General features: G+C 44.3%; 1 protein-coding gene across 1 annotated transcript in view; it reads left to right on the forward strand.

Annotated features, from left to right (window-relative positions):
- Window positions 1-207: 207 nt before the first annotated feature.
- PARM1 (prostate androgen-regulated mucin-like protein 1) overlaps window positions 208-13,258 on the forward strand; it is a 96,611-nt gene continuing 83,560 nt past the window's right edge. The window contains exon 1 of the mRNA XM_037150197.2: window positions 208-488. Coding sequence (XP_037006092.2) covers window positions 446-488 — 43 coding nt within the window. The 5' untranslated portion in view covers window positions 208-445. The remainder of the gene's footprint in view (window positions 489-13,258) is intronic.

The raw sequence follows: 13,258 nt of genomic DNA on the forward strand, positions 1-13,258 counted from the left end.
AGGTGACGCCTAAGATGGCATATGGCCACTCCAAACATTTGCTGAATTGTCAAAAGGAGGGTCTCACACGCCCTGACTGTCCAGCAGAGGCCGCCCTGGGCCAGGGCTCCCGGGACCCGAGCGCTGGGAGAGGGAGGCTAGCGGGAGGCCTTGTAGCCGCTGCGGGGCGCAGGTGGGAGGGGTTTAGGCGGCGCGGCGGAGGCGGCCCCGGGATCAGGCGGCTGGGATGGAGCAGAAGCGCGCTGGGCGCCGCAGGACACGCAGCTGACGGAGCAGCGCCGCGTGTGTCTGGCGTCTCCGCCCGCCTCCGGATCCTCGAGGGCCTCTAGATTCCCACCGCAGCCCGCTGGGCAGAGGAGGAGCAGCCAGCGCCCGGTGCGCTAGGTCAGTCCGGACAAACTCTCCCGCTGCCCGCGCCGGACTGGGCACCAAGCACCAGGATACAATGGTCTCCAAGACTCTGTTCGCTCTCTGCATCTTCACTGCAGGTACTTTGGGGCGCCGTCCTCCCGGAGGGGCCGGACGTGGAATTGGCACCGGTGACTAGCGGTTGGGTAGGGGGCTGAAGCAGCGAGGCTGGGAATTAAGTGCCCGCGCGCGGGTGGCCGGAGTAAGTGCAAGGCCTCCGAGGTTGCGTAAAGGGATGTGCGCTTTGGGGTTGGGGTGATGGTGCGCGTCTTTGGAGATCTTGAAGCGTGCCGGTCGGAACCCAGGGGGTGACAAGGTCCTTCCTGGGGTAGCCAGCGTCCCCACAAACTCTAGGCTGAGTTTGTAGAACAGGTGGCTGCGCGACGCGTTCAAGCCCCCGGTGAGCGACACTGACCACGACTCGTGGCTCCGCAGGTCTGCAGGCATACCCTGCCAGAGTCTGGCAACACACTTGTTGAAGCGGTTGGACCCAGGGAGCCAGGGAGGAATGAACAGTGGAAGAAGCTGGGCGGGAGTGGGGAGGTGGGGATAGCAGCGGGGAAAGCTTTAAGCAGTGGCTGCTCACCCCTTGGAGCTAGCTTGCGTTCACCAGTACTTGGTGCTCTCTGGTCTCTGGTGTCCCTTCCTGGGGACGATGATGCGGCATTCAAGTCCCACCGAAGCTGCCCCGACCTGGTTCAAGCTCGTGATCACCACTGGATTTGCAGTTTTACACAGTGGTCCGGAGCCTCCCAAACTGCGTGCCATAGCAGAAATTAACTTGGCTAAAACTAACAGTCCCCCGTTTCACCCACACGCACCGCCTCGGACAGCTTCGCTGCTAGCCCCTCGCAGGTCTTGCCAGCTCCGACAGCAGGAGCAGGGAGACGAGCAGGAGGACTGAGCTCGGCTTGGTAGGGGCTGGGGAGAGATTCGGAGCAACGCTTTGATCTAGAGCTGTGACACCCAGTTTTTGCATAAACTACTGCCCGACGAGGGAAAACTGAATATGAACAAGGCATGGGTGGAAACAGTAGCTCCTGTGCAAGGACACTGGCGTGTTTACATAACAATGTTGCCGAACCACGTACACACTCCAAATTGACTCCTGCTGGTGGTCCGTGTATATTTTTTCTCCTGAATTGCTTGGGTTGCTGTAATTGTGGACACAAGTCGCGCTACAATCCCTTGAAAAGAAACTAGGGGTTTCTTGGCAGCTCCCAAAGCTTAATGCCGTTTTGAGGAAAAGTTTCCTAACCTGAGGCTATAGCATGCGTTTTCTCTCTACTTGCTGAACGCCTGAGAAAAATTCCCTTTTCTCTCTCTGGCGTCTGCACGGTTTGGAGACGAGTCAGCATACGGTTCCCGAACAGACTCGGGTGACTTTGGCCGAGAAGCCCTGGTTGGGTCTGCGAGTGCCCTGGTCCAGCAGGTGGAACAGCCGGGTCCAGCCCCAGGATTGCCCTGCGTGGCAATTGCCATCATCCTCCAACCTAGAGATATTTCGGAAGTGACATAAAATGTTCCTTTCTCTCCTCACCAGAAATCCTTTCATGAGGCTCAAGAGAGGCTCAGAATACCCTGAGTGAGACAGTAGAGAGCTAGTAGGTAGTTTTGTTGGCTAATTTTATTCCATAGCTTGTCTTCTTATTTTTATTGTATTTTTAACAACACAGGCAGTTGACTAAACTGGGATTAATCCTACTAGGCTGGGTGGGAGCTGAGACATCTTTTTTTCTCTAAGGAGCTCAAGATTTTTTTATTATTATTATTTTTAGCTAGTTTTAGATTTAGCCCCGCTCTTCCAGGGACAGAAATATGGCCCTTGCTCACTGTCAGACTGAGGAGGCTGGTGGCTCAGGGGCCAGCCAGCCAGCAAGCAGACTCGCCTTTATCTTTGCACACTTGTGTGGGGGTCGGCACCAAGCAGGTCACAACCTCCCAGTTCGAGGGCTCGCCTGACCCCGAAGACAGTTACGTTTCTGCACACATATCCCCACGAGAGTGATGAAGCTTCATTCTTTCCTCTGCGTTTGCACTTCTATAGGAGTCTATTTAGGGGTCAGTGTGGTGTTAACACTACTTGGCATATATACCTCATGCGGTTCTTTGCATCCCAACGTAAAGTGTTTACAGAAACTTAAACAAAGCACTTTTTAAGGACTAAATAGATGCGCTGGTAAAGGAAAGAGGGCTGAGTGTTCTAGGGAAAGGAGCGGACTGCGTATTTCAGCGGCTTATCCCCGGAGTCTTTTGGCAAAGGTCGCATTTCCTTCAGCAAAGCAGTTGCTTCTTTTCTGTTTTCTTCCCCCACCTCGTGCTGCCCCCTCCAGCTTTAGAGGCTTCAGGAAATTTTCTGTAAAACTTTAAAGGTGATACTATCTTGAGCCAAGAATGGGATTTGGCAGAGGACTTTCTTTTTAGCTTAATAAATCAATATATGCATAGCATTTCCTCTAGCATAAACATAATGGACATTTGCAAATATGTCCATTGTCAACCCAGCAAAAGGAGATCTCTGTATTTACACACTTGCATTTTTAAAAGAATGAAGAGAGAAACATGAGCCATGTCTTCAGTTCTCTTAAAGTTAATTGTGGTAGAAAACTGGCCTGGCTATTGTTCAAGCCGTTCCCCAGCACCTCTGCTGTGCAGACAGGGCACACAGGAGTTCTGCCCACGCACTAAAGTATAAGCCAGAACTCGAGAGGTTTGGCAGCAGGAGCTGGAGCGAGGGAGGAAGCTGGCCACAGGAAGCTTCCAGCTTCTTCCCTCTCTCCCCTCTGGATTCTCTTCCGCCATTCCCACCACCATTATTGCCACCCTCCACGTTCTGTGGCCCAGTTTATTTTTTAAAACTCCCTCACTGAGACATCTGAAATATACTGGAACTTTCAAAAGGCCTTTTTTAAACATTCAAGAAGGACAAAGGAGAAAGAAACGTAGGTAAGAGAGGTGCAAATCCGAAGGATCCAACTTTCCTTCTCTGGGTTCTGCCCTGTTGGTGGAGGAGACAACTGCATTCCAGCTCACTACACAGGCCTGCTTACTGGTCCTTGGTGACCAGGACCAGGAGCCAGATTCCAGTCGGCCGCGCTGTTGGAGACCCTCTTTGTATTGTGAGCCTGTCCTAGCTCTTCTCCAAGTGACTAACGCCCTAGATGTGTGGAGGAAGGATAGAGGATGTTCTAGATACGTATCAAGAACGTCCTTGTTTTTGAAGGAAGACCCCGCCCTACACATTTCTCACCTGTGGTTCTTACCACAGGTCCAGACATATGTCATAAGCATATTGGAGCCTTATGATAAATCTTACCACAGACATGTGCAAAGTAAACGGAAAACCTGCACACACATTTACAGAAGCAGCAAGGTTGCCTGTGGTTGGTCGGGAATGGGAGTGAAGCATTTGTGTTCCTTTAGCCTGGTCACCTCCTGCTCCTCTGAAGCCTGTGTCACAGTTCAAGAAGTGACACCTTTACCTGAGAAGGTGGAAGTTCTTCCTTGTTACCTGATACAGTTACTGGGGTAGAGTTGCAAAGTGGTAAAGCACACAGATTCAGCAGGTAGATTGCCTAGGCTGTTTTACTGTTTACTGATTGTGTAAATTAGGGCAAGTAACTTAACCCCTCTGAGTTTTCTTATCTACAAAATTGGGGGATTCAACTTCATAAGGTTGTCAAAAGTGTCAAATGACTGAAGACACCTACAGGACCTGGGACATGGTAAGCACTCAGTAAACGTTAGCTACTGTTGTTGCTATTAGCCTCATTAATGAAGTTTACTGTATTTGGAAGTGATTAGGTCATCCTCTCCAAAAGCAGAGTTTATATGTTTGCTCTTAGGCCATGCAAATCAGAGAGCTCAACTAATATTCCAGCACAGTGCCAGCTGTTCAGGCAAACCCTAATGTGCAAATTAAGAGGAGACTCGGCTCAGCCTACTAAATGCCTGATTTGAAAAGGTTAATAACATGCCAGCTCAGATTTAGCACAACAGTCCCAAAAATGCTCAGTAACAAATAGAAGTAAAGTCTCACCAAGGACTTTATTTCTTCCACAAAGTCATTTGCAAACTGGTATATTTCAAAAGTCCAACTCAGCTAAACCTTAAGGTCAGGTTCCCAGAGACCCAAGTTTTAGATAATTCAGATCCAGCAACTTTGGGAAAGACAGTTCATGATGTCGAAATGATGCAGAATGGCTCTCTTCGGTACCCAAAGTCATACTGGCCAGATCGCTAATTTAACTTGAGCATTTGGACCTGATCCAGTTATGCTTGTGTTTTTATAAGAAAAATGTTGCCCAAGTATTTTCATGGTTTGGAGAAGTCTTTTTTAAGCAACAGTTTTCCCTAGGGTTATGGTGGGGTGAGGGGTGGGGAGGCATATAGCATCCAAGGGAGAGAGGCATTTAAATGGAGAGAAATGTTTTAAAAACATTTTCAAGAGGATTGGCTGTCTTAACACCCAAATGAAAGGAATTCTGCCATTGCATTTACAACTGTTTGCTTTCTTTTAGAAGTATCTGTCGCTGAAATTGGATATGTTAGTTTAGGAACCAAATATTTTCTTTGCTAATGAGAAATTGAATGAGCCGGTTGCTTGGAAAAATTAATGTTTCATTTAGAAGACAGAGACAGTTCTAAAAAGAGGTGAGCAGGCTGGTGTGGCTCAGTGGACTGAGTGACGGCCTGAGAGCCGAAGCGCTGCTGGTTCAATTTCCGGTCAGGGCACATGCCTGGGTTGCGGACCAGGTCCCCTTTGGGAGTGTGCGAGGGGCGGCCGATCGGTGTGTCTCTCACACATTGTTGTTTCTCTCATACTCTTGCTCCCTCCCTTCCCCTCTCTCTGAAAGTAAATAAATAAAATCTTTTAAAAAAAAAAAACAGGTGAGCAATGACTACATGTGCCTTAGACAATGACTACTTTTACCTGAAAAGGCAGGGCTAATAGGTCATCATCTGGTTACCGTGCGAGCAGGTTGACAATAAAATAAGACTGCTTTCTGTATGTAGTACCCGGCATTACTTTTTATAGTCACAGCTCAGATTATCTAAATGACAAGGCTTGACATAACATCAGATTTTTTTGAGTTGTGGATCTTTAAATGTTGGCCATAATCCTTTACAACGGCATAGTCTACTTCTTTTGTTTTTAATGTCATTTATAAATCTTGAGACCTTTGCTGTTTTCTAAGTTAGAGAAGTCATTAAAACAAAACAGACAATGATCTAATTAATTTTTTTCATGGGTGCAGGGTGATATAATGTCAATTGAAAATGAGCTGTTTTAATTTTCCTTTGGCTAGTGTTGCCAGATTTAGCGAATGAAAACACAGGTTGCCCAATGCAATTTGAATTTCCAATAAACAGTGAATTCTAATTATATCCCACACAATACTTGGGACACACATAAACTAAATGATTCTTTGTTGTTTACCTTAAATTCAGATTTAACTGGACATCCTATGATTTATCGAGAAACCCTACCTTTGACTTTTCACCTGCGGTTCATCTGTGCAATGAGTGTGATATTACAATTAGCTTTATTTTGAGGCCCGCCTTCCAGGGCCTTAGTTGCCCTGCACCATTTCATTAGTAACAATTTGTTGATGGGAAGAGGCAGAGTTTTCCTAGCAGCTCTCTCTAGAACAACAGCTACAAGGATGAGGATTCAGGGGCAGCTCTTCAATGAAATATTTTGAATCTGACTGCTTATCCAGTAACAGTGCATTGTGGTGTGTTTCTGAACAGTTGGTGGGACTTCCGTGGCCTTGCTGAGACTACATTGCCCGACCCCCTTATAACCTTCCCTTTTCACAGAACAATATGTTTAAAGGGTAGCAATGTTCTCGCATAGGAGCTGGAACAAGAAGCCCTCTAGCATCCAGCTGGCAGCTGATTAAAAAAAAAGTTATAGAAGAGCTTTGGATTTCAAATATCTCTTCTGTGCCAGAATCTTAATACATCTCACAAATATTAATTAGATAAGGTTTACATGATTCTTTGAGGATAGGCCTGTTTGTGTTGCTTGGAAGCCATGGCTATATGGAGCCTGGAGCAGATACCGGACAGAACTTCGAGGCAGATTTAAAAAACCACTTAAGCTATTGGACTCTTGTAGAAATTTGTACCTCTTATACCTAAGGCAAACATCTGTGAGTAGGTGACTTAAATGAGAAAAACTTGTGGGAAGTTACCAGGTATGATATTTAGAAAAAACATTTATTCAATTCCAATAAGATGAATGGTAGAATACAGCTTTGATGATAACATCTAGTGAGAGTCCAAATTCCGACACCTGACTTCCATTTCATTTGTGAGGAAATATGGACGTGGGAACTTTACTGCAGGTGTTAAACGTGAAAAGAATTAAAGGAGAGAAGGTTTTATTTGTTTATTTGTGTGTGTTTGTATTTTGGCCATGGTCATAAACTTTCAGCTCTCATTTCCACTTCTCATCAGTTAGAACAGATATTTTCTTAGATGCAGTTATTGAAATATACAAGGGAGGGCAAAAGTAGGTTTACAGTTGTATGTGAAACAGAGTGTATTCTTGTATTATTTATTAATTAATCATTGTATTACTACTTGTATTATCATTTTATTATCACTGTTATTATTTCTTATTACTTATGACTTACCTTACAGGTAATGATGGCTGCTAATTTAGCCTACGTTAGCCTACCTCTGTAAGTCATCTTCTAAATTAGGGTATTCTTGCCAACTTTGTGTAATCCAGAAGCATAACCTCATTACTGCAGAGTTCATTCATTCACTGCTGTATTCATGATGGATTGTTGCTGGTGCTCTCTGTCCCTTAGGAAACCTTTCCAGTTTCTGGGGGAAAAGCTTTTGTGATCCCACAGATAGACAGCAGAATGATACCACTATACTGGCACTGAACTTTCATTTTATTGTACATGCTTTGTACCATAGGATTTTTGCTTTGTGCTGTGATGTGAATCTTTTTGGAAAAAACAATAATAATTATCATGAGGATAAAAAGATGTTCTCCTTATTCATTATGCAAAAGCTGCAACGCTCTGTTTCTATGTGTTTAGGAAAATGTCTAAGCCTTCACTGATTCTACTGAGTTAATGTCATGTGTCATATTATGAGAGGGCTTCAGTACATCTCAGTTACAACGTGAGGGGGTCCCAATGCTGATTTCCTCAACAGAGGGTCCTAAAGAAATCTGGTGGATTGAACACCTCCCACTTTGCCTGGGAAAGAGGCAAGTTACTGATGGATCACACTCTCCTGACCATGGCAGTTCTTACTCTTGGTAGATCTGCTGGGTAAGAGGTAAAACTCAAGGTGGATACAGCCATTAACCAACCCATGGGGAAACCTGGAGGTTTTGTCTTAAAAATTACAAATGTTGATGGAAAAGGCATGCAAGTAGGGAGACCCCTGGAATTCTCCTGCTTGAAAAACTGTTCAGGCAGGTCTGAGTAGGAGAAAGGATTATCAGTTTTTGAGACTTAAATGATCAGTCATTCATCATTTACATTCTAGCAGGTGTTGGTGAGGAAGGAAGTGTGATATCAAATTACATGAAAACTGGATAAGAAATGAACAGTAGAAAGGGGCCAGGGTGGTTTCAGAAATTCTGGGTGGGATTGGTGGGAGAGGCTGGAGGTGGTCTGCTGTATGAGGCAGAGAGAATAGCGGAAAGGGAGGGGGGTGATAACTAGAAATCATTTGGTGTTACTAAAGAGCAAACCACCCCTCTGAATGATGCTGCTGGGAATGGAAAATTCGTTGTTTCATTTTTAGGGGCCAGGATAAGAGAATCTTCCCCCAAATATATATGACTGTAAGACATATTTTAGTACACCTTTTTAGTTTTGTGAAAGGTTGCAAATGGAACCTTTTTTATTTAAAAATACGATGGCCCTTAGTGCAGGTGATTAAAGTACCCTCAGCATTGTGAAAGGGGGTGAAAAATGAGAAGTGTCCTGAGATGCAGGGAGGAACTCTTCTGCATGGTTTGGATTCATTAGGGAGGGCGGAGTTACTAGGGTTACTCGCTTCCAGGTAGGCTTCCCAGAACTGCACTTCCGAAAGGGTCCTGTGTTTTAGCATATTCTCCTTCACATGCTTACAGGAAGAGAGACACAGCCCTGCTGTTTCTCCAATGACAATGGGATTTGTGTTACTTCATCTGAGAAGCAACATGGGTAGAAGGGGCTTTGAACTAAAACAGTCTGGCATGGAATATGCCAACTTTGGGATCTTAGTTTTTTGCCCGCCCTGCAGGACTATAGTGTATGTGGAGTGCCATGTGCGTAAACATTCAACAAGTATTATTAAGCAGGTGTACCAACAGACAGAAGGTTCATTTTATTTTACTTCATTTACTTGTCTGCCTCTCACTACTAGACTTTAAGGTGCATGAGAGCAGAATTTTAGCTATTTTTGTCTAAGCATTGTCCTCAGCATGTAGAACAGAGCAAGACATGTAGTGAGTGCTTAGCAAATGTTAAATTAAATTTTTTTAAGATTTTATTTATCTTTAGAGGGGAAGGGAAGAAGAGAGGGAGAGAAACATCAATGTATGGTTGCCTTTCGTGCATCCCCTGCTGGGAAGTGGCCTGCAGGGAACCAGCCTGCAACCCGGACATGTGCCCTGACTGGGAATCGAACCATGATTGTCTGGTTCGCAGGCCTGTGCTCAATCCACTGAGCTGCACCAGCCAGGGCAAATTAATTTTTTATTGAGAACTTACATGTGCTAAACACTGTCCAGGGCTCTGGAGATACAACAATGAATAAAACAGATAAAACTGGACCCTCAGGGAGCTTACATGCTGTAAGGATGGCAATTTTTGACCTGGTCAGAAGAAAACCAAAAGTTGAATGTCCAACCATCATCTCAAACTCAGCGTGTCCAAATCTGAGCTGCTGGATTTCCCTCCCCTGAGGCTCCACCTGAATTCAGCCTTTTCTATCTTGATTAATGGCAACTCCAGCTTTCTAGTTGCTCAGGCTGACAATCATGAGTCATCTTTGAGTCTCTTTCTCTGAACACCCCTTATCTAATTCTTTTAAAAAAAGTATCTGTTTGCCCTACTTTTAAAATATATACAAAATTTAAACACTTGCCACCGCCATTGCTCTTACTCTGGTGTGACCCACCTTCATCCTTCCCCTGGAATAATGCAGTGGCCTCCTCTCCGGTCCACCAGCCTTTACTCCTTCCCTCTCTAGATCTGTCCTCTGCATAGCAACAGTTGAGCCAGTGGAAATGTATCAGATGATGTCATTGCTCTATTCACAGTTCTGCAATAGCTTCTCATTGCATTCAGAGTGAAATTCCAAGTCCTTAAAATGATAGTCAACATCTGCTTCAGCTGCCGCCCCATCTGTTCTCAGACCTGGCCGTCTACCTCTCCTCTGCGCACCCTGCACCGGCCACACCGGCGTCCTTACAGCATGTGGTGGCCCGCTCCTCTCTCTGGAGCATACTTTCTCCACATGTCCACATGGCTAAGTCCCTCACCTCCCTTAAACCTTTGATCAGATGTCATCTTCTCGGTAGAACTCAGCCCGACCAACACTTAAAAATCGCATTCCGTTTCACTTGCCGATGTCATAGTCCCAATGCTCCTCAGCTGCCTCTTGCCTTTACTTTTTCTTTCATGTGAATCTCTCTTCATCCCTTCACCCCCATGTGCCCCCCAAAATGTTGTCTGTGATTACTACGACATCCTCATTGCTAAAGACCGTCTGGCACTAGGGGGTACTCAAAAACAGTTGCTGGACTGAACAATTAAAGTACATTTTCGAAGGCTGCCAAAATGAAAACTTAATCTGAAATTTTCCTTAGCTTCCCCCAAAATGAGACATTGGTAATCTTGCTTACTCTCAGGGGCTTATATCTAGTGCTTCCAAATGCTTTTTTTGAAAAATGAGCCAGGTATCGAGTTTTCATTGAGGGCTACAAAACTGGCACTTTAAAAATCAGCTTTTGGGGGGAGCTGAGCACATACAAAACGTTTCTGGATAAAAATGTACTCCTTTTTATTTTTACCATGCATATCACTGTAAAATAGCTGAAACTTTCTGGCCAATTGAGAAATGGTCGCCTTTGAGCTCAGCTAGAGAGATAAAGAAATGTCTACTTTTGAGCATTTTTGAGCATTTTCTGAATAACTGATTATAGCCTGCTGAGGAAAAGGTATGTGGGTCTGAGGGAAGTGGCACCAGCAGTTTCTCAGCCGTGTGTGTGTGTGTGTGTGTGTGTGTGTGTGTGTATGTATGTAAGTAAAGTCCAGTCAGGCACTGAGAGAGTGAGTCAGTCACTAACCAGCTGAAGAATCGAATGGGAGTTTTCTTGGCCCTGCAGACTCTGCGTTTTGCTGTCATTGGTGATTCTGAAACCCCCACTGTGTTTTAGTCCAAGCAATCCATGGAAGTAAAGTCCTGGCTAAAAATCAAACCTGCATCTTCTGACCCCTGCCATCAGCCTTGCAGGGCTGACACCCCTTGGCACGGCGGCCGCTAAAATCCACCAGCCTCATCCTCCAACAAATCTTCATGGTACTCTCTGGCTTAAGTAGGAACATTGATTATTTAGCAGCTGCCAAAAAGGACATGAGCTTAAAAAATAACACCATGTTCATCTTGAAGCCCTACGGATTATGATAAAATTTCTTATTATATCAACTTAAAGAACGACTTATAAACACACAAGAAGGGAAAAGGTAATACTGTACATTAAAAGCATGTGCCTTGCTTGTTCACGGAGGTCCACTTCTCCATTCCTGAAGTGAGAAGTCTACTCAGTACCTTGAAATGCAGCGGCACTGACCGTAAGCAGAGGAGTGGCCCCGGGGAGCCACCCTGACCTTGTGTCCGGCGTTGCAGGTGTGACCTGAGGCCAGGTGAGCACCCCCACCGCTCCTCCACGGGAGACGGCATGTGCCCTGATTAACAAGGAAAGCTGGGCCTCAGTCCTCACTAGAAGGACAAGGAGCACACACTGAACAGAAAGGCGGCGGAGGAGAACAAAGTGCTCATTACTGAGAAGACAGTTTCAGTTTCGAGGGTTATCAGGAAAAGGGGAAGTGTGGTTCTTGAGATTCAGAAAATTTACAGCCAGTTTTTGTTAAAAACAAAATTAGGCCCTGGCTGGTGTAGCTCAGCAGACTGAGTGCAGGACTGTGAATCAAAGGGTCACTGGTTCGATTTCCAGTCAGGGCACATGCCTGGGTTACAGGCCAGGTCCCCAGTAGGGGACACGTGAGAGGCAACCACACAGTGATGTTTCTCTCCCTCTCTTTCTCCTTCCCTTCCCCTATCTCTAAAAAATAGATAAATAAAATATTTTTTAAAAATTTAAATGTCATCAAGTGACAGTTGTCTCTTGTTTTTATAACAGTTTTTAAAAGCAGCATTCAAGCACTGATTTTTTTAATTGTTATGGAAACTTAAACATACACAGAAATTGACAAGAACATACCTATCATCTGTCCAAACTCCATTTAGAGTTTGTCTTGGTTTAGAACTTTTACAAATACTAATACATTGGAAACAATGTAAATGTCGAACTAAAAAGTGCTAGTCAGATAAACTAGAATACATTCAACGTTTATTCAAGCCGGCCACACTAAGCAACTGCCTTAAAGAAAGAGGTAGCTCACTTCTGCACTGACAGGTAAAAATGGTTACAATATATTGACCTAATTTTGCATACTGATATTTCATAATATATTGAAAAAGTAAGCTACAGAATAAAATGTACATTGCGGTGACACGTTGAAAACATTATGTTTATGTGAGGAAATGGTTAAGAAGGATACAGTGGTTTTCTCTGGGCCAGTTTCACTTTTTATGCTCTTTTGTTTTGCTTGAATTTTTTAATATTTCATATTGCCTTCATAATTAAAATAAAGATATAATCAATATTTTAATCTCTCTTTATCAACAGTTAATATGACTGTATAATTGCTGGGTGCTGTTCATATTTTCACATCTTGATTCAAAAGTTCTTCTGATGGGGCCCTCAAAGATAAGATCTTAGAAAAGCAAATAATCTCAGAAAGGTTTACAGGATATCACTGATGTAATGGGCAAGGAAGTTTCTGGGAAGAAATTGACTTAAAGTCATATATTTTCTCAAACCAGAGCGCTGCATAAATCATTGATCAGGACAGCCATTCTGGACAGTGTTTTAAGAGGCTCTGAGCTCACTGGCCAGTATTTAAGCTGCTTAGTTAGTTTTTAATATCTTCAACATTTGTCACTTAAGGGAGCAATTTAAGATTAAAACATTATTCTGAGCTTTTCTAAAATTATATTTGTCAACTTAGAGATCAAAAAATAAAAATAGCCTTCAGAAGAATAGATGATTTGTTTTTCTTTTGGCAACATTAAATCTGTTACATTTCCTTTTCAATAAAATAATCAATAAGATGTGGTTTAGGCAAATGCTGGGGGATCCATTATTAATACTCCGAGGCATTACCAGAGAGCACCTCGAGAGTGACCAGAGAGGGGCTGCAGCAGAAAGGACTGGGAGAGGCTTTGTGATCTAGACCAACCCCTTCATATGACAAATACAGGGGAGTCGGGAGTCAACATTTTTAACCTTCAGTTGTATTAAGTATCACACATTAGTACTTAGTTGCACTAAGTATCACACATGTTCATTTCGTCTGCAGCTTCATCTAATTCTTCCAACGGCCCCGTGAGGTAGGCAGTGATATTCCCATTTAGTAGTTCAGGTCACGGAGGCTCGCAAGTTAAGCAGTGAGCTATAGCCCACACGTTGGTGTGAGAGAACTAGGCTTTGAACTGGTGTTACTTTTTACTTACCCCAGCCCCTACTGCCTTGAACTGC

Source organism: Artibeus jamaicensis, unplaced genomic scaffold (assembly GCF_021234435.1).
Source record: "Artibeus jamaicensis isolate MK-2021 breed Jamaican fruit bat unplaced genomic scaffold, CSHL_Jam_final scaffold_1031, whole genome shotgun sequence".
Classification (NCBI taxonomy): domain Eukaryota; kingdom Metazoa; phylum Chordata; class Mammalia; order Chiroptera; family Phyllostomidae; genus Artibeus; species Artibeus jamaicensis.